General features: G+C 35.8%; 1 protein-coding gene and 1 long non-coding RNA gene across 7 annotated transcripts in view; one reads left to right on the top strand and one right to left on the bottom strand.

Moving 5' to 3' along the window:
• Positions 1 to 21,088, top strand: part of si:dkeyp-72e1.9 (syntaxin-binding protein 4) — a 50,359-nt gene that overhangs the window by 22,423 nt on the left and 6,848 nt on the right. For 5 of the 6 annotated variants that reach the window (XM_067418798.1, XM_067418795.1, XM_067418797.1 and 2 more), the window contains exons 4-15: positions 944 to 1,013; positions 1,246 to 1,320; positions 9,784 to 9,863; positions 10,882 to 11,005; positions 11,134 to 11,275; positions 13,297 to 13,403; positions 13,554 to 13,692; positions 13,841 to 13,913; positions 16,783 to 16,871; positions 18,587 to 18,683; positions 20,275 to 20,402; positions 20,771 to 20,863. In XM_067418798.1, coding sequence (XP_067274899.1) covers positions 944 to 1,013; positions 1,246 to 1,320; positions 9,784 to 9,863; positions 10,882 to 11,005; positions 11,134 to 11,275; positions 13,297 to 13,403; positions 13,554 to 13,692; positions 13,841 to 13,913; positions 16,783 to 16,871; positions 18,587 to 18,683; positions 20,275 to 20,402; positions 20,771 to 20,863 — 1,217 coding nt within the window. The remainder of the gene's footprint in view (positions 1 to 943; positions 1,014 to 1,245; positions 1,321 to 9,783; positions 9,864 to 10,881; positions 11,006 to 11,133; positions 11,276 to 13,296; positions 13,404 to 13,553; positions 13,693 to 13,840; positions 13,914 to 16,782; positions 16,872 to 18,586; positions 18,684 to 20,274; positions 20,403 to 20,770; positions 20,864 to 21,088) is intronic. The other variant, XM_067418796.1, reaches the window with a different exon arrangement.
• On the bottom strand, positions 10,875 to 21,075 carry LOC137042425 (uncharacterized). Its single transcript, XR_010898391.1, has 3 exons — positions 20,939 to 21,075; positions 11,138 to 11,291; positions 10,875 to 11,000 (listed from the first exon to the last, which is right to left on the bottom strand). It is a non-coding gene; the product is annotated as an uncharacterized lncRNA (long non-coding RNA).

The following is a 21,088-nucleotide window of genomic DNA, read 5'->3' on the forward strand; positions in this document are numbered from 1 at the left end:
ATGCAGTTTGGGCTTTTTTTTATGTTTTATAAAGCTGTGACAAAATTTGAGTTTATGGTCACAGTCAACAGTCAACAACATTTGAGTCATGGCCAATTTACAAGTGCCCTAGTGACAAAAGTATATATATATTATTTATTTAGGTGATCAACATTAGCTGTGTATGTAACTAGTTTGTAAATGACTTAACTTTTGATTCTTTCAAAGTGTACTACAGATTTAATGACTACCTTTCAAAAGTTTGGGATCAATACTATATATGAAAATACAGTAAAAACAGTAATATTGTAAAATATTATTACAATATATAACAACTGTTTTCTATTTGAGTTTCTATTTTAAAATATAATTTCAAATATGATGTCAAAGCTGAATTTTCAGCATCATTACTCCAGTATTCAGTCTCACATGATCCTTCAGAAATCATTCTAATTTGAAGATCTGATGCTGTTAAACATTTATTATTATCAATGTTGTGCTGCTTTATATTTTTTGTGGAAACTTCTACATTTTTTCAGGATACTTTGATGAATATAAAGTAAAAAAAACAGCATTTATTTGAAATCTTTTTGAATATTATAAATGTCTTTACCGTCACTTTTGATCAGTTTAATGAATCATCGCTGAATAAAAGTATTGATAGGAATTTTATTGTACCGTCTTGTTCCCCATATAAACCTAACCTTAACCTGTGTAATTATTACCCAGTACTTTCTTAGGTAAGTACACTGTAAGTAGTACACATAAGCGCAAATAATGTAAATTAAAAGGCAACTATGGTATTAATTGTTTTTTTAAGTACTAACCCCAAACTTTTGAATGATAGATTTTTATATGGAAAAAAAATAGTAAGGATAGTATGTAATGTATTATGTAATAGTAATATATTTGTCAAATCATTTCATGGGTCTTTATAGTTTTTATTTTGTAAATACTTCATTAGGAAATCTGCAACCTGGAGACCAAATCTTGGAGGTGAATGGTGAAAGCTTGATTGGTGTGACAAGTGAACGGTAAATACTGCAAAAAATCTTAAATCATATTTTTTAAAATTAATGTGTCCTTCTGTTCTGCTTGTATATACTTTATGTGATGCCCCTGGCTCCTCTTTCTTTAAATAAAATGTCTGAAAATACCTCAAGGACTGTTTAAGTATTTTTTCTCACTTTTATCTGCAAAATTATTAATGTTATTCTTTTATTACCTTTAAATCACTTAATGCAAGATCTTGTTCTTTGATTGTAGAGCGGTGGACATACTTAGATCAGCATCCTCAACCAATCACATGCGCCTTCTCATAGCCAGAGATGAGGAAGCCAGGTAAGCCACTGATCCATTCATCATAACAGCTGCTCTGAAGTTCACAAACTTCATGTCCATTTTAGACATTTAGGGCCAGATTTACTTACAGCTTGTGTCAGTGCAAACCTAAGAACTACTATTTACTATTTTAAGATACGGTGAAAAAACAGTACTGAAAAGGCATGAACTTTGCATATGTATTTGTATGAGTTTCCCTTTCTGATGCAAAATTTATTGGAAGAGAGTATTTAAATGAATCATTCAAGGGGATTTTCGTGCTAGGAAATTTACTGGTATTTGTGCCATTATTTATTGCCTAAAAAATAGTTTCTTAAACCAAATTCTAATTTGTGCTACTCTTGGTAGATTTTGTGTTGGTTACGCAGATGCAGCCGGAAATATCCAGCTGCACCTGCATTCTTTAATTTGTGTGTAGTCAGTGGATGGTGTGTAGAACTTAATGTTCCATCAGTGCCTTTTTGGAAGTGAGCTCTCACACTAATTTGCCCTGTTTAGTAAATCTGACCCTTAAAATGTTTTAAATATTGCGTCCAAAGAATGTTTTGTTTAACATTAAGTTCAAAGCAACTTAAGCACAATTGTAAAATATACAGTTCAAAAGTTTGGGGTGAGTAAGATTCAACTTTGACATCACAGGAATAAATTATATTTTCAAAATTCAAAAAGAAACCAGTTTTTAAATTGTAATTATATATATTTCACACTATTACTGTTTTTATGTATTTTTGTTATTTATATCAAATAAACACAGCATTGGTGAGCATAAAAGACTTGCATGTATATGTAAAAAATATTAACAAATAATTATTTTAAAGGTCCCATTCTTCGAATGTTTTCGAAGCTTTGATTATGTTTACAGTGTGCAACATAACACGAGTTCATGTTTCGCGTGTAAAAAAACACAGTATTTTTCACACAATTTACTTATCTGTACACCGCTGTTTCCTCTGTCCTAAAAACGGCCTGATGATTTCCTTGTTCTATGAAGTCCCTACTTCAGAAATGCGTAACGAGTTCTGATTGGGCCAGCGCTTTCCGTGTTGTGATTGGACAGCAGCTTAGCGCACTTTGCCTGGAAAGGTCCCGCCTCTTACCATAATGGGGAGATGCAAGCGCTGAATGCACGCTCTTCTCCACGTGGGAGAGCAACAAGACCACTGCCCCTATTTTGCGTGTTCTTGTGGGCGGAGGGTTAGTCAACAAACGGTTCTAGTGACGTCATTACATCTACCTGCTGTAGTCCAAACCAGCCGTTCGCTGTAGGCTTTGAAAGGGAACTTCTGTTAAATAAAATATCTCGCTTGGCATTGAACTTTGAGCTTTTTAATTTTACAGTTATTATTTATGCTCTAACAGCAACATTACACACTAACTAAAGTTTGAAAGATGGAATCGCGAAGAACGGGACCTTTAAAAGTTTACCTTTTTAACCAGACCAAATGGTTGTTCCTTGTTTTTTCTTTTCTGCTTATAGTCCACTTCATTGCTAACCTGCCACTTATTTAGTGACATTTAACCAACACTTGCCATCACTTAAAAACTCTCATCCACTGTTATTGATCTATGGATGTCTGACCTGAGTATATATTTCGTTTGAATGTCCACCCCTTAGAAGGCATGTTAAATAATTCAATAAAAGATGAATAATTTTGTTCATAAACTAGATCTGACCGAGTATTGGCAGTGCCTGTGAGTCTCTTGGTGAGCTATTCAAAGACGAGCTTCTGGCCCGCAGGGCTCCCATGTACTGCCTCCATCCACTGTTAACTTTGCTCACTAAAAAATATTATCAATGGAAAAACAGCATTCCTGCTCATGGCAATACTAGTGACCAGTTAGAAATGAGGTCTATTGTCTTTTAGTAATGAGCAGACATTTTTCAGTCACAAAACTTATTAATGCTCTAATTTTTTTAAATTTCAATTTAATGTAGTCGAAATGTGTAATTTTGTACTTTTCTGGTTAAATAAATAGTCAATTATAAGGAAGCCATTCACAGGTTGAAGAAACCTAAACACTGATTCTGTGGCACTTTAAAAACTGTTTTTAATTTATTTGAGATAGAAATCTTTTGTAACATTATAAATGGCTTTACTGTCACATTTTTCATGCATGTTTCATGAACGGAAGTGTAGATTTCTTTAAAAATTCTTACTGAGCCCAAAGGTCAAAACATTTGAACATATTAGTGCAAACACTGATACATTTAGCATTGTTAATCTTTATCAAATCTTAAAGAAAATATCCATTTTCATACTGCACAATACTGTGTTCCCTAAACTCATGTTTACTTGTTTTATTTTCAATGAAATAGACATAATAGTATGGAAGTCTTGAACGGCCATTGATAATATTTTTTTTCTGTCTTATCTTGTAAGCAACCATAATTTTCTTGTGATCTCAAGATAAAAAAAAGTAGTTTTCTAATGATCACGACTTTATATTTTCTCGTGATCTTGAGATAACAAAAGTTGTTTTCTTGTGATCATGAGTTTCATTCTGAAATACTGCACTGTACCCAAAGTCTGCTGTTGCTGTAATAATAAACACAACTTTTACGGGCATCTGATCAACGGATAACTAACCATGCACTGGATCTTTCAGTAAAGTGTATAATTAACATGTTTAAATTATCAGAAGAGCAGGGGGAGTGCCTTCAGCAAGATGGCAGATTATTCTGTAACTATTCTAAAAATGATTTAGAGTTTTGATTTAGCCCTTTTTTTCCTCATTCATTTAAAATAAAATCATTTGTTTGTTATTCTAGTATCCTGTAGGTTAGGCTGTGACACTGGTATCATGTTCTAGCCATGATATTCTATATATAAAAAGTTTAATCTAGTTTTAATATAATCTTGGGATGCTGTTTGAGAAAAGTTATGTGTATGTGTGTGGTTTGCTACAAAGAAATGTACACAATACAATAGTTTTAATTACACAGTATCACTCAATTAAATTAAAGGCTGCTACATATCTTTACATAGCAGGCCATACATCCCATTTCTTATCAATAGGCTATATACATTGAGTGTCACAATGTGGCAAACTAACAGTTATTTAGGCTGCTGATTAAATAAAGTGCAAACAGAATAGTGACATCAAGACAAACAGAATAAAGTGACACTGAGTTAAACAGTAGTTTTTATGCCTAATACTATTGCTATAGCAAACTAATCACATTAAACCATTTAACATTAGTTAAATTAATTACTTAATGCACACAGGACTGCACAAATTATAGCGATCACAAAAGGTCTTCAATGCGTTTAATCTGGACCAATATAACACAGTAAGGTGGATAGGCTATACCACACCCCATCAGTTTGTTGTTTATATTTTTATATGTTTATATATTTGTATACTGCCACCTGTTGATAGCCTGACAAGCCAGACCTACATCAAGATGTTTGGTCTGGGAACTCACCATTGATGGCTCAATCCGAGGGGCGGGATAAATGGTTGTCTTTCAAACTCCCTCTGCAATCAATTGGATAGCACTAGATCCAACCAGAGCAATGTGAAGTGGAGCTCGTTGACAGATTAAACTTTCGCCATATTCGGTCGGCAAAAGTCCGAACACACTTTTTAAGAATGACTTCAGTGCCGTTCATTGTTCTTTTCTCAGAGAAAAGCTTAACTCCAAGTCTTCCAGAGTCGCGGCAAAAGCCGATTTGAAAGAACAACGTTCGCCATCTTCTTTTTTTACAATTAGCATGCAACTCAGCCGTCATTATGTTACGGCCGCCCTCCGACTCTATACACGATGTGATTGGCCTGACCAGAGTTTGGTTTTTCCAGCTCAGAAGTCTATGGAGAGTTGCTAGACGACACTCGTTGCAAATTAGATTAGCTGTCGCTAGGGTGCGTCTAGATTTCTAGGCTAATCTGTTGGCGCAGTTGTCGTGATCACGGCAAAACAACTTTTGTTATCTCAAGATCACAAGAAAATTAAGTTGCGATTGCGACATAACAAGACAGAAAAAATAAATTCCGTAGAATAGTGCACAAACCCCTGTTGAGCATCTCTTTGATATGAGTGAGCAAGCATCAAGAATTTAAAAATGTTCTCCCAGTAATGGGCCACTATTATCCCGAATTAATAGATTAATAGGTATTTATCCAGATTTAGGTGGACATCTAGAAATATGCTGCATCCGAAATCAAATCCTTCTAACTATATAAAATGCAAAAAACATTACGCCAAAAGAGTAGTATGTCTTACATAGTATAGTATTCAAAAAACAGTAGGTAAAAAGGATGACTTACTACTTTCACGAGATACTGACGTGTGCATTTGACGGACACTTTACTATCCCATGAGGCCAAGGGAGAGGATTTATGAATGGCAGTGAAGTGACACAGCTGACACTGGAAGGTTATGTGACAGTAACAACATGGCGAATGTAGTCTGTCTGAATTTCATTCATACTACCCATATTCATACTATAGAACATTCTTTTTTAATGGTTGCAAAGTTATTATAAACAGCCGTAGTACCTACTCAGACAGTACAGGGCTGCATTTCCCGATAGCGTTATCTCTTAGCGTGCTACGAATAGCACACATTTACATTAAATTGCTCTGCAGACGGCACCGTCTTTGATTTAGCACAACTATTCGCTGTCTCTGCCATAGTTTGACCAAACTCCCCTCCACAATCATTCCCTTTAAATAGGCTCCTACGCCTTTCCTGTCTAATGTTTGCCAGCTGATGTACCTTTGGATAATATCATTAAAACGTTAACAACCATTAAACCAATTTAAATCCTTGCATAAAAAACAAAACACAAAAAACAATTCAACTAGCCTAACTGAACACTGGGTGTATACTACAACTATTATATTCGTATAGACTGACATGTAAAGAAGCTTTTTGCACAGTGGTGGCAACTAGTGGAATTAACTGTTGGACCATTCTTAGCTATACCTTATAACTATTAACAGTCTGTTAATAGTTATAAGTATAGCTAAGAGTGGTCCAGACCAACCTTACGAAAGTATGACTTACAGAAGGTATTCTTAACTAAGATGGTTTCGGGAAACACATATTAACGTTAAGGGATACCTTAAGGTATAACTTAAGAAAGACGTAGAGTTAAGAAGGTTTTGGGAAATCCAGCCCTGGATTTTAGATGCAGTGACATATTACTTAAGATCCAAGATGTGTTTACTGTGAGAGTCAGTGGTGTGAGCGCTGTGTACTTATGAACTTTACCTATAGACAGACCAGCAGGGGATTTCAGTCCTTTGGCTCTGGACTGGCAACCCAGGGAGTGTATGAATGAAAGAAAAGGCATTACGTGCATGGAGATGCGGATGGAGCGAGTGCGAGGGAGAATGAGAACAGACTCACATTTTAAGCCATGATGAGATGAGTCCTTGCGTCTCCATGGTTTAATCTGCGTTCTGCCCTTAACCAATGCGCATTGAGGGGATTACGCCTCTGCCTCCATGCAAAGACCTCCGCTGCCTTCACTCGCATATCAACAACCTGAAAGTCTTCAGGGACCGAAAGACTGAGCGCAGCATTTCTGCAATTTTTGTTTGTGTGTATTTATAAGAAAGCGAACGTGTATGTATACACAGTTGTTTATTGAGAGTGCGTTCAAGCCTTAGAGTCAGCTCCTTACCGTATGCATCACAACCTTGCTTGACCTCCCTCCCTTTAATCCGCACTGATAAAGTGTCCTGAGGACGAAGGAAAAGGAAGAAAAAGCTCTTTTTGCATTGCATCATGCACTTCGAAAGCTGTCACTTTGAGTAAACCTAGATATTTTCGGCTCTGATATGGAGGAACACAAATAATTATGGGTCTAGTAGTTATTGAAGGCTCTGCTGTCTTTATGTAGTCTTCTGAACCCATATAGCCTTTATATAGTGGTTAAAACAAGCAAAGCTCTGGGATCACTCAGGGACACCTGCAAGTAGGTAAAGAGGACACTGGCTGAGGCTGTGCACCAGTGCGTGATCAACACATGTCCATAATTAATAGGGTTTGAGTTTAGTGACAGGACATTTCTGTTGACCTATATCTGACATTCAAGAGGTGTCTGGGGGAAAATGGTCTGGGATGGAGATGGAGGGGAATATTTAAATAGATTGTAGATAGTAACTAAAAGGAACTAAAGAGAACTCAGCAGGTTTATTTTTACTCAAAGTCTATCTATCTATCTATCTATCTATCTATCTATCTATCTATCTATCTATCTATCTATCTATCTATCTGTCTGTCTGTCTGTCTGTCTGTCTGTCTGTCTGTCTGTCTGTCTGTCTGTCTGTCTGTCTGTCTGTCTGTCTGTCTGTCAGTCCGTCCGTCCGTCCGTCCGTCCGTCCGTCCGTCCGTCCGTCCGTCCGTCCGTATCCGATATTTGGATATAAATGGATATATATGTCTGTCTGTCTGTCTGTCTGTATATTTGGATATAAATGGATATATATGTCTGTCTGTCCAGATATTTGGATATAAATGGATATATATGTCTGTCTGTCCAGATATTTGGATATAAATGGATATATATGTCTGTCTGTCCAGATATTTGGATATAAATGGATATATATGTCTGTCTGTCCAGATATTTGGATATAAATGAATATAAATTTTGGCAGGAAAAGTAACATTTTTACAGTTTTTCTCAGTCACTTTTGTGCATTTCTCCCATCACTATTTACATTTGCACAACAGTTTGACTGCAGTTCTCAAAACAATTAGTACAAACTGCAAAACCTACTTGATAATCTGCAAAAGTGCATCAGTTGCTCAAAATGGATACCTCATTCCTCAAAAGCAAGTATTCCTGTCAATGAAAGTGTCAGTGTCATCGAGATGAAAAGTCCTGAACAAGATAGTAAAATGGCTTTGTCATGTTTTCATTATGACAGTTTACTCTGTAAATGTTTTCCAGTGCAAAAAAGAAAAAATCTTGGTGATACTACCTGAAAACGCTCAAGACAGCACTATATACTATTTGCACAGCCATTTGAAAAAGACAGTAAAGTTACACATTACTGTATTTAGTAAGGTAACTTAGTAAAAGACACTGAATATGTATGTTTGACATTTTTTGTGTATATGCTCTTTGCAATAAAAATAAAATAAAAATACACCCTTATTTACACCTTATTTACAAAATTATTTAGAAAAAAAGTTACCTGGTTGCCTTATTTTGAGTTCATTGAAATTAAAATTTTGAGTTACTACAATGAACATTTTTTTGAGATTCGACAACATTTATTAAAATATTAATAAAAGATTTTGTAAGCATATTGGGTAAATGTGTGTTTTATTTCTGATGATGCAGTGAAACATGCCAAATAGTGCTATTTTCATGATTTAAAATATTTTTGTATCTGAACCACATAAAAAATTTGATGAGTTTAGTACTTATTAAACAAATTTCCTTCATTGTATCAACTCACATTTTTAATTTCAATAAACTCAAAAATTTAAGGCAACCAGATTACTTACCCTTTTAAGTTAAACCAACAAAAAACGATATTTTTTTTTACAGTGCAACAAACATAAACTTCCTTTGGGTAGAGCTGTGCACAACTGTAAACAATATTGCAGTACATTGGAACTAAACATACAACATACATAGAACATTTAATGCTTCACACACTACTTCTCATCAGTGAAAGTTGAAATTCACCTGAGATAATTTTTTTCAATTTAGGAGACATTTTCAGGAAGAAAAAAAAAGATTAAAAAAAACGTGTAAAATTAGCTTGAGAGAATTTGACAAGTAGTTTAACGTTTTTGTATGTAATGACTCAAGCAATGAAATGAGGACTAATATTTTTCTTATGGAATGACTATTCAGCATTCACAAGTAATTTTGACTGACATGACATAAGCAAATTATGTTATAAAACACCAGAGAGTTGTATGAAAGCAATTGATGCATGTCCAAAAGCATTTGCAATGTTGGAAGGAATGAGAAACTGCTACTATGATGTCCACAAATGACTAAATGTTGTGGAGGTTGAACTTACTCTTGTGCAAATTTAAAAAGTGATGTGTGAAATGCACCAAAGCGACTGAGAAAGCTGTAATTACTGGCTAGTCAAAAAACACCTTATCGTTCAGCCCTATATTGGCGTTGGCATCAGCTATTAAAAATCATATCAGTCAACCACTTGCAGCAGATGAAAAGTTTAGAGTAGATTTATAACATTGGCCATGCTTTTTCCTTCTAGTAAAAAAATTTAATCACTGAATTCAGCCCTCTAGAGAGAATCAGCATGTTTGGATTGTGTAGATAACATTCCCGAGTCCTTCACATTCTGCCCTAACCGAATTAACTGACATGATATTATTTTGGAATAGTGCAAGCTGTTACATAATCTGAGGAAAGTAAAGACTGTTATGTAATTTAGGTGTGTCAAAAGGTTTTTGTTTTGTATATAATTTTTTTCTTGGATGGTTGCGTTACTGTTATTTTGTTTTTTGTCTCTGTGTAGGCGAGAATTTTCAGAGCTCCTTGAAAAATATGGCTCGAATGGAAGCACGGGATCTACCAGGAATTCTCCTATTCAGCAAAGTATGTATATTCTTAAGTTTACATGAAATTCAAATTGTGTAAAGCCCTTTTATTCGTTTCATTTTGTGCTTGGGTTATTTTCTCGGGTAGAAAATCTCTCTTTTGAAAAACCTCACTACTTCCTGACATAAGGTTATGAAATGCTGATTCATGCAATATGATCCTCACAACTGGCTAACAAACAAGAGGAAGAAAGAAATTACCATCACATCTCTTCATCATCATCTCTAACCTTTTTAACTTTTATATTTATACTCATTCTCAAATATAAATGTAAAACAGGAGACAAACAAACTGTGTATTTGAAAAAAGCTGTTTTCTGGAGCTTTATAAAGTCAATTATAATTATAATGTTTGTGGGGAGAAACAGATCAGCCCTTGAAAATGGCTTAAGACAGCGCATTTGTCCATTATGCAATTTTGAACATCTGTTTCTGCCGGAGGAAAGACACTCGACAGGAAAAGTTCTTGCGAACGGAGCGTGTGCTCAGTGTACTGGCTGCTCAGTCTTATCCCTGCTCTCCCCTCTGTGTAGAATATTCTAATGATGTAACTTGCTTTAAGCACAGCAAAAAGTTTCATTTGAGTCTTTAATTTAAAAGTGCAAATGAGAGATTTACAGGAGTTATGGTCAGACGGTTTCATCTAGAGATTTTTTGTTTGTCTTTGACAGTAATGAAGTTTCAGAGACTTGCAAAAATTCCAAACTCAAACGCTACAACGCTCTTGATTTCAGAACAGAGAACACCTTTATATACATAGTCTTTGAAGAATTTTGCAATTTTTGTTATATTATACAACAGTTTCAGACAAACAGCGTTTCAAGATTTTCAGTATTAACTTGTACAATAATGCTTAATTAAAATAATTAAAAATTGTGGTTCTAAAAAGCCACTGTTTTTGAAATGGATACATTTAGGGATTGTGTCACTGCCCTCTGGTGGTTATAACTACGTAATGTTATGTCAAGTTTGAGCAGGTATTTTGTCATAACAAATTCTCATTTTTTGTGCTAAAGCAGGCAGATACTTAGACAGCACATCATCAGGGTCTTCGTCCAGATCTCAGAGTCCTCTATTGCTTAGTCCTGCTGGATCTCAGAGTAATTACAACAACACAGGACCATTGCTACGCTCCCTAAGGTATGGGAAACCAATGATTTAGTCAAGTAAAGTTACGTACTGAATTTTTTAACAATTTATTTTGATCTAGCTTCATGCTGTACTGCACTAGTCATTTTGAGTATGTGTGTGTGTGTGTTTGGTTTCAGTCACCCAGGTGAAGGGGTGATTCAGCTGATATCAATAGCTCGCTCCTGCAGTCTGGGTATTACTATTGGAGGCGGCTCCAACAGACCTGATGGCCCTGCGGTTTTCATCCTGGAAGTTTTGTCTGGAGGAGACTGTCATCGGGTGAGAGATTGGCTCCCTTTAAAAAATACACAGAAATCAAGATTAATCAAGGATCACATATTAATTTGCAAAGCAAAGAGTTTGGAGTGTAATCTGATTCCTGAGCAAATGACTTCCAGTTAGGGTGTGTTCCATTTGACAATGAATTTTTGCTTCTGCATAAGGAATAAGGGAACATCGATGCATCACACAGGGATACTCTGCCACATTCTCTTTTTGCTTTCTCCCATGAAAACCATCCCACTAGGTCTAAAATGTAATATAGGCTTACCATAGTGAATCAGGGCAAGACAAGGACACATTTTGGAAGAAGGATTGATGATGTACTGACTCATTATTTAAAGTTAGTTCATTTTGAACAACAACAAAATTAAAGTAATTACATAGTGTACCCTTTAACTGAGTGTATTGCCCTTTATTAAAATAGTTGTAACTAATTTATGTGCACATGCGGAATTATTAGAAAATGAAAGTCAGCGTGAGAGTAACAAACACAAATGAGTGGTATACGTCACACAATTCGTGGAAGTGTTTAGTCTGAGCTGGAGAAAGAAACTGATTATAAACCTCGGCTCTTTACACCTCACCAACAAGCTTTAACACATTTAGCCATCTTTATCACTAAGGGGGTTAGGATTTAAGTGAAGGGGTTAGGATTTAAGTGAGGATGACCTCCTAGAATGTCAGACTACTGCGTTATAGCCTGAGCCAGTTCAAAGGTTTCCTCTTAAGCAGGCAGGTAGTAAGTAGTCAATAGGTATCTCCTGGAAATGATCTAAGCAATTTATCCCTTGCTTTTGCATTGTTTTATCCAGTAACTGTTATTTTCCTAATAGACAAAGTAGGTAAAGACTCTGCTGGGCTGTTCTGGGTATGGGTAGTGCTGTCGCAGCAGACTGCAGAGGTCAGGTGCACCCCGTCTAGGGCATCACCCTCCCTGTGGAATATAAAACTCCAGGACAAGGGAGGGGAGCTGTACCATTCACCTACAGGACTATTGTGCTGAAACTCAGATATTCAATATCGCTTAGATTTTCAGTGTCAAATTGTTGGCCATCTGTAACACCTATTAGATAAGGTCCCTTGTCTGTTTTTTAAATCATTGAGTCAGAATCAATCATTATAACTCAGAGCTTCCAATCTAAAATATTGTTTTTGGTTTTGTAGTAGTTCATTGGATTATTTTTCTTTTTGAGGAGAATCACTTTGTCTAGCCCTTTGTTTTAGTGTTTACTAGCTTATTAGTGGTGTCTCCAAAAACTAGCATCACTTTTACTGTTGCTCATAGTTAGAACTTAAAATTTGATCAAATCATGTGACTTTTTGAGGAAAGGTATGGTGCAATAAATAACTGAATCCATATTTAATCTAAATATTCTTGTTGTGTCTTTCAGCAAAAAAACACCTGTTCAAAATTGATTTATTTGAGCTGTTCAGTAGATTTGTCGATATTATTTGTCGATACTGAAACGGCTCTGAGATCCACTTTAGTTTTAACAGGAGCAGGCGAGGCTTGTGCAGGCGTGTGCAGGAGTTTGCAAGGCTTTCATAAGCTGTACAAAACAGCTTATCATGCTACTTGATATTAAAAACTGGTATTTATTTTAATAAACACTGGCTTGTAGTGCAAATTGTAAATTGTTTACTAGAGTTTTATATTTATCTACCTATAGTGGCAAATTAATCAGAACTCTCACACATTAACTTACTTCTGTGTTACAAAATAAGGTGGATTTAGTGCACCAAGCTGTGTAAATGGTTTGGATGGGATTGGGTTCACTTGAATATGAGACTTTTGGCACAGTTGTGTAGTTTTAGGAACTTTGGTGTCTCTGGGGGGATGGAGTTGCTGTAGTGGTGTCCTCTGTGACATGAGAGAGGTCTCCACCTGGTGATGAGTAGTGCAGTGGGTTATGTTCCTGCTGATGCCGTTGGTGCAGCTTTCTCAATCTGAATGTCTGCCAAGAATTTTGACTGATCAGCAACATTAAGTAAGGATGTTCATTGTTCTGGCCTTATAGGATGGACGGCTCAGACCTGGAGACCAGCTTATCGCCATTAACAAGGAGTCGTTGATAGGCGTCACATATGAGGAGGCCAAAAGTGTGCTAAATAAAGTGAAATTCAGGTATTCACTCTGATTTATGTAGCTGTAAGCGTTTTTGAAAAATATTTAATAATTAAATTATCAATACAATGATAAATGATTCATCAGTATCATTGTACTTGTTTATTTTATAGAATTGATTACTTTTGTCCCTGTTTTTTGCCCTTGAAGTCAGGAACCAGTGGTGGATATTGCCTTCATCCCAGGAAAAGGACCCTTTTCCAACAGCCCGTTGTTGCATAATGGGGTTCAGAGGGTTGGGAATGGATACAACCCCAGCCGGTTAAAGGTTCATGTCCGATCTCCTGAGGTGAGTGTTTACTAGTGTACGGTTCAAGTCATGTCTCTGTATAATTAGCATCACACCCAAATCTTTTTGTGTACATTATACACAGTTTCTTTGCTATGATCTTTTTTCTAAGCATTGCGTAATATACTTCATAACTTTTTTCTCATAGATGCGACAAGAGGAAACAGTTCCAGTGCTTTCATCCTCCCTGGAAATCTGCCCTCCAGACATACAGGTTTCAGGTACATGTCTTATATGTCTAACACCCTTAACTCTATCGTAATAAGCTTTACAGCTAGTTTCCACTCTTTCTTATCACTCACATTAACATTGCAGATTCAGTTATTTGTAGGGCTTATATTTTCCTTTTTGAAAGGAGTTCTCTTCATTTCATAACCCTTCAAAACAAGTGCATTTTGTTCTAAGTAATCACAAAATATACTGCTATGTGTGCCTTTATATCATATTACATTAGTTTTTTACAGTAAATAATAAGTAAAATATTTAAACATGATTTTTAACAGTTTTATTTACATGAGAGGCAAAATTGCATAAATGCACTTCCGTTCAAATGTTTGGGTTCATTAAGATTTTCAAGAAGTCATCTTTATTCAACAAAGATGCATTCAATTGAATGAATACTGGAAGTAGTTGCTCTCTTAGTTACTGTACCTTAAAGATTGTGTCTCAGTGGAAGTAGCATCCAAAATTATCCAGTGCTCGGAGAAACAGGCTTTCTTGCAAAGCAATTATTTATGTTGCAGGAGAAAATTTGGGATTAGTCAGTAGCCGTGTTTGGATTTTAATCAACGGCTAGTTGCAAAGTAATCTCTCAGTGCTCCGGGGGTCAGGCATGTATGTGAGGTGTTTAAATTACACAATCAAATTCTAGAAGACGTAACACAATCAATGAGAAGGCCCCTTTCATGTCGAGTCAGATAGTGCTCTTATCTCAGTTCACAGCAGCGGGGTAGCTGTTTAGTACAGATTGGTTTGCTTTGCATAATGTGTAATCCTTACTTGGGGCACATAATGGGATTGATAAATTGTTATAGAAACCATACAGTGAAATGCTATTAGATACTTTGAAAAAGCTATCTGTATGGACATTAACAGTTCACTTTTCTAGACACTGAGATCTTTGTATGCTTAAATAATGCCCAAAAAATGCTTTCCCGTTTGTATTTATCTGCATTGAGACCCAAGAAGTATTTTGACCCTTATGGGCATATCCGAAATATCTGAAGGTCACGTACCAAACCTAGTGGAATCTGCAAACAAATGATGCGAGACCTTTATCAGAATAAACACAATAAATGCATTTAAGGGTAATTTTTATGTATGGACATAAAACGATTATTTTTGAACATTTTTATAATTTGAAACCTTTTTTTTAAATGTTTGTTAGGTTTGATATTTTATTTCGACATTTGACATTCAGTCATTTTCAAGTGTGGCACCACTGTATTTAACGTTCAATCTATGAAAGCATGTCAGGCCCACTGTGCACCACGTACCTGTCCATCAGGCTATACCTGGCCCAGAGCATAAGGTGCAGAGATTAATCTAGACCGGATGTAAGCATGCCTGACTCGCCCTTGAACTCTGGATGGTGTTGTGTTTACAAGCACAGCGTTCTAATCATTCATGACATCTATAAAGTATATAGTGCTTAATTACCCATTCATCCGGACTAGCTGATAAAATCCTAGAAGAATAAGGAAGATCTGTCTTATCTGAATTAAATGGGCACTGTAATCCTACAAAAGCCCTTCTGGGTCTCCTTCCTAGAAAGGAAGATTGGGTGTGCTCATACTCAGACACATGCTTATCTTTGTCATTCTTTAATTATTTTGATTTGTAGAGATGTAAAATTGTTATAGAATTCTGCTATCCAACTGAAACCTAACATCAGTTAATTTGATTAGTTCATTTGTACTACACCAGGCTAAACATGACACTATTTATAAAAGTGACGTTACGCGCTTGTGTTGTCGAGTTTTGAGCTTGGCCACTGGATAGTTGAATTTCTGATGTCAAATTGTTTAAAAGGGATAGATCACATGAAAATAAACATTCTGTCATTATGTAAACTCCTGTATGACTTTCCAAAAAGTGTTTGGGGACTGGGGCTGTCAAGCAGTGAACATTACCCCAAAAAAGCACCAAAAAGCATCATAACTGTGGTCTAAATTAATCAAGTGCTACATCCCAAGTTTTCTAAAGTCATATAATAGCTTTGTTTGAGAAATGGAGTGAAATTTAAATGTTTTTTACTTATAATCATCCCTTCCATGATGCTCTGAAATGGACAACAAAATCACTATGGACTACAAAATAATGACAAAATGCCATTATTATTTGGATCCCAAATCTAATGTTCCCATATTTAGTTTGAGAGTACTGAAAATATGGTGCTCAATTTATATGGACGCCTTTATTTTACTTTTTGTGTGATTTTTGAGCTTGACAAGCAGAGTCCCCATTTTATGATAAGGAAAACTTCCTGAAAATTCATCCTTTGTAATTTTTCCTTTTGTAAGAAAGGAATTGATATGCATCTGAATAACATTAATAATCCCTTCGATTAATAATTGTGCTACAAACATATCTGGCTTTGCTTGCAATTCTGGTGAAACATAGAAGCACCATTAATCTGGATTGTTTTAGTTGTCCTGGATTGTGTACCATCAGTACCACCTGTTAAATCCACTCCCCCTGTCCGAGCTCCCTGCTGTGCATGTTGGTCCTGAATTACCAGCACTGAACCTGTCTGAGTCTGCGTGAGTCTGACGTGTCTGAGCCCAGCCTTTCAGTCATGAGCGTCAGAAGGCATCTAAATCCCCTGTGTTGCTTAACAATACACACGCCACAGAAAGCACTGGCGTTAATACTATCGCTATCTCTCTCACCCCCTCGATTCAAATCCCTCATACAGTTCATAATCTTTATTGTATTAATATAATACTCATTCATTTGAGCTCCCAGACAATGAAAAAAACACATTAAGGCCACATTTCCCAAAGCAGCTAACTAGCTCTTACCAGTAAATTCTGTGATGTGAGTATAACTCTTAAAGTAAGTGTTTCACTGTCCCATTTTACCCCTCAGCCTCCAATGCACAGAGACCAGCCACTGTTTCCAAACCCAAGATCTCACTGGACCCTCACATACGGCTCAAATCAGAGAAGCTTGATCTGGTAAGCCTGGTTTACACAAACAGCTTTGCATGTGCACGAAGAGTGATTTTCAGCCCGCTTTGTATTGTTACAATGTCAGTAGTATGTCAGTGGTGTACAATGTGTACTCAACATTGTACATCTTACCATCATTTATTTGTCAGCAAAAGTGTTTTGACAGCTCCAAGACTTTCGTGAAAATGACAGATTTCCGCATTTTTTAAACCCCGCCCACAGACAGTCGGATCAACGGAGGGTTATTAAAATAACAGTTATTGCAGGGTTATTGTATTATCACTAAACATTTATTGTTCTCTTTAAACAGCATTATGGTAAAAATGGTACACTATGGCACCCTATGGATTTTGTACCTGTACACCCACAGCGGTGTACTTCGGTGGGTTGGGCGGGGCTGACAGAATGACCATTTCTTTAACTCCCCCCCCCCCCCCCTGCACAAGAAACATTTTTCATGGTAATCAGGTTTGAAATGTTGAATACAAAATTTGTAATTTTTTTTTACATTAAATAAATAATACTGTTAATGTTGGGGTAAATGTTTTGTTGAGAAAAATTAATGAGCGCAAATGTAATTCTTTATATTTTGTATTATTATTTATGATTACAATGGCATTGTGCTAGTACCTGTACTTTTAGTAATGACAAGATTAGAACCAGCAGTACAGAAAACATAAGGCGAATTTAAGGGTTAATTCCCATTGAAATCTGTACGATTGACTTCAAAAGGAGCCTATATCTCAGTGCAAAGTAACTGACAGTAACTGAGTGCTTATGAAGATAGTCTTTCATATCTCAGTGTCACTTTCCTCATAGATCTCTGTCTCTGCTCTTTGTTATGGTGCAGTTGTTTAGCAGAGATTTAATTTAATCCTGCTGATCCCAGGGCTGACCCTAATCTACCAGCCCATTAATAGGATTAGGTCTCAATGGACGAGAGCACTTAAATGTGGACTAAAGGCACAATGCATACTATACTAAGTATTGCACAAACAGGTATTTGACATGGTGCAAAGTTTTCTATGTGACTATACTGTTCATTGCACTGTTCATCATGTTTTTTAAGCAGATATTTTATCTGGTATAGGACAGTTTCCTTACCATTGGTGTTCGAACAGTCTATCTTATTTTTGTGGCAGTATCAGATTGTAAATTCAACCTTAATCTGATTAGCTTTATTAATGCCTTTTAAACTCTTATGGACCATAAGCCTGGATTTATTGTACGCCACTGATTTGACCTCTGTTACTACACTGCCATCTTGTGTATGTTACATTAGCATGACTCTTTTCAAGCTTGACTCGATACTTTACAGTCAAAAAGGAATCATAGTTATCAGTCAACTATTAAACTATACAATATACAATATACTCTATTCAAATATACAACTATTAATATATATATATATATATATATATATATATATATATATATATATATATATATATATATATATATATATATATATTTACTCACTAAATATGTAAGCATCAGTGTGGGTTTTTTTTTCTCCTTTTTTCTGTTCTTTTTTAGAAACATTTTGCACTAGTTTCATGGTAAAATAGTAATAACATTTTGTTAAATTTGAAGTTATTCATTATAATACAATTTTTCAGCGGCAGTGCAGACCGCTGAAAAATTGAAAGGGGCTAGATTTGGTTAAAGAGGCCTGTATCACTATAAAGAAGTAGGTTTTTGAAAGTTTGATAATTTTGCAGGCTCTGTCATACCTGGGTCTTGATGTCACAGATGAGAAGAGGCGGCAGCTCAGAGAGAGTCTCACTACAGACCCTCAGGGAACGGTCGCTTATGGAGGTATAGACACATTTTTTACACCTTTCTTCGGCAGCTACATAACATGATCATCAGTCAGTCGACTACTGTAAATGCAGAAAATAATCACTAATTTTCACAATCATTTTGATGTGGACTCATATTCCCATATTCATCACATATTTCGATATTGGAGATGAATTTAAAACAGGGGTCAGCAACCCTTTAGATCTGAAGTGCCATTTTTAATATTGTCTCACTTTCAAATCTCCAGCATGTGCACATCAGACCCACTGGACAGACATTTTACTTGTACTGTTCACTGTTAGAGTCTTAGGCTCCCTTAGAGCTTATAACTAAATAAAACAGGTTGCATGGCAAAGAAAAAAGGATTACGGCAGTTTAGCACGCAATGCGTTGGAATTCAACATTACTGAAATAACACAAAAAAAACTAAAACATTTAATATTAATCTCTCTCAGTTGGATGCCACTGATTACAGGTTCAGCATACGTGCCTAAGTTTACCAGCCTCTGAAATAACCACAGGAAATAATCACATTTTGACATGAACGGAAATACCCCTTTTGAACCAGGAGTCGCATTCCATATTTGGATATTGCGCTTGAGTTTGCATTTTGAAACACTTAGAATGAGTTTTAGAGACAGATTGTCAGGGGAAAAAAATGGGTTTAGTACAAACATAGACAGCTAAGTATATTTCCAGACTGCTCATGACAGGGAGTTACACTCCACGCGCTGTTAACTCCTCAGCAGGAAGATGCCACCACGGCAAATACTGATCAAAGTGTGTGGTGGAGTAAGAGTTCTGCCTGTTTTCTTGTACTTCAACTGTGCAAACACTTAGAGCATGGGCACCTATAAATGTTCCCTCTAGATGCTTTTTCTCCTGTTATGAGGAATATTCCGGATAGATTTAGCTGAGTGACTGGAGAAGAGAATATATGACACCCACTTTACTGTTTAGAAAGCAAATGTTGATCTGAAATCACATATTTTCAAATCTATACTTAGTCTAGACTAGTCAAAAGATTGGAATAATAAGGCTTCATTTATTTGATAAATACAGTAATATTCTTAATATTATTTCAATTCAAAATACATATTTTTTATTTTATTATATTTTAAATGTAATTATTCCTGTTATTTACTTTTTTTTAAAAATCATACTTAATGACATTTTTGAATGGTCATGTATCATAATTTCCAAAAAAATATTAAGCAGTACAACTGTTTTTCACATTGATGATAATCAGAAATGAATCTTAGACTGATTTCTAAAGGATCATGTGATTACTGGAGAACTGATGCTGTAGATTCAGCATTGGCAACACAGCAATAAATTACATTTTAAAATGTAAAATGTATTCAAATAGAAAAAGTAATTTTAATGGTAAAAGAATATTTCACAATGTGTCTGTTTTACTGTATTTTTGGCCAAATAAATGTAGTCTCTATGAACTTCTTTCAAAAACATACACACATTGTAATCATTCTTAATGATTTTGATACTATAATACTATATTTTACCAAATTATAATGTTATACATGCTTTTTATATTTCTAGTACAAATACTGGCTATTTGTAACTATGCATCTGTTTCCTTAATAAGACTTTGTAGAAGCCACCCGCAGTGTTTATCAAGAGAAGCTGGAGGAGGCGGGACTGGGACAGGGGCCCTTTATGTTCTCCTATCAGGAAGCAGCTAGTTTGATGGACACCTCTGCCTTTCATTCCCCAGTAAGTAGACCCACGGGATTTAGTATTGGAGTGCTTGACTTTGATTCAGGCTAAACTTCAGCGCAATCCTCAGAGTACCTCCTCACATTTGAGTCTTCACTTTCTTTCCTGAAACTGAGCATGTCGGAAGATTTACTCAGGGTTCTTAAAGGAGATTTTCTCCTTTAACTCAGAAAAGTTATCAAAGCTGTCTTTTAAGCTCTTAAATGCATCAATTGTCAGAGTTTGCCTGTTCTGTAGCCTGTGCCTTTGGATTTGTCTCACAGAGATGGATGAGCTGAATTGGTCCTGGTTTTAATGTTTGTTTGCTGTTTTCAGATCACACACTTTTGAAAGAGTTGTTTTAACAGTGTCACTCTCTCTTTTAGACCTATGAGTCAGAGTGCAGCTACAGCAGTGAGGAGCTGGAGGAGTTTCAGACTGAAGTCAAACAACTCCAGCTGCAAATGAAACAACTCAAAGTGAGTACTGAAATAAACAGGTGTAGCTGGATTGTGTTGCTTCCTTTTATCAATATATAAGTATAGGAATCTTACCATCATGTTTATCTGATAAGTTGTTTTAACACATGTAGAATATTCATCACCTAAAACCACAAAACAACAATACATGTTTAGAATATGCAATATAAACAGAATAGACAGAAAAAAATGGTTAAAAAAATTACGGAAGCTTTTTTCCGCCAC

The sequence above is a fragment of the Pseudorasbora parva genome, chromosome 2, assembly GCF_024679245.1.
Source record: "Pseudorasbora parva isolate DD20220531a chromosome 2, ASM2467924v1, whole genome shotgun sequence".
In the NCBI taxonomy this organism is placed as follows: domain Eukaryota; kingdom Metazoa; phylum Chordata; class Actinopteri; order Cypriniformes; family Gobionidae; genus Pseudorasbora; species Pseudorasbora parva.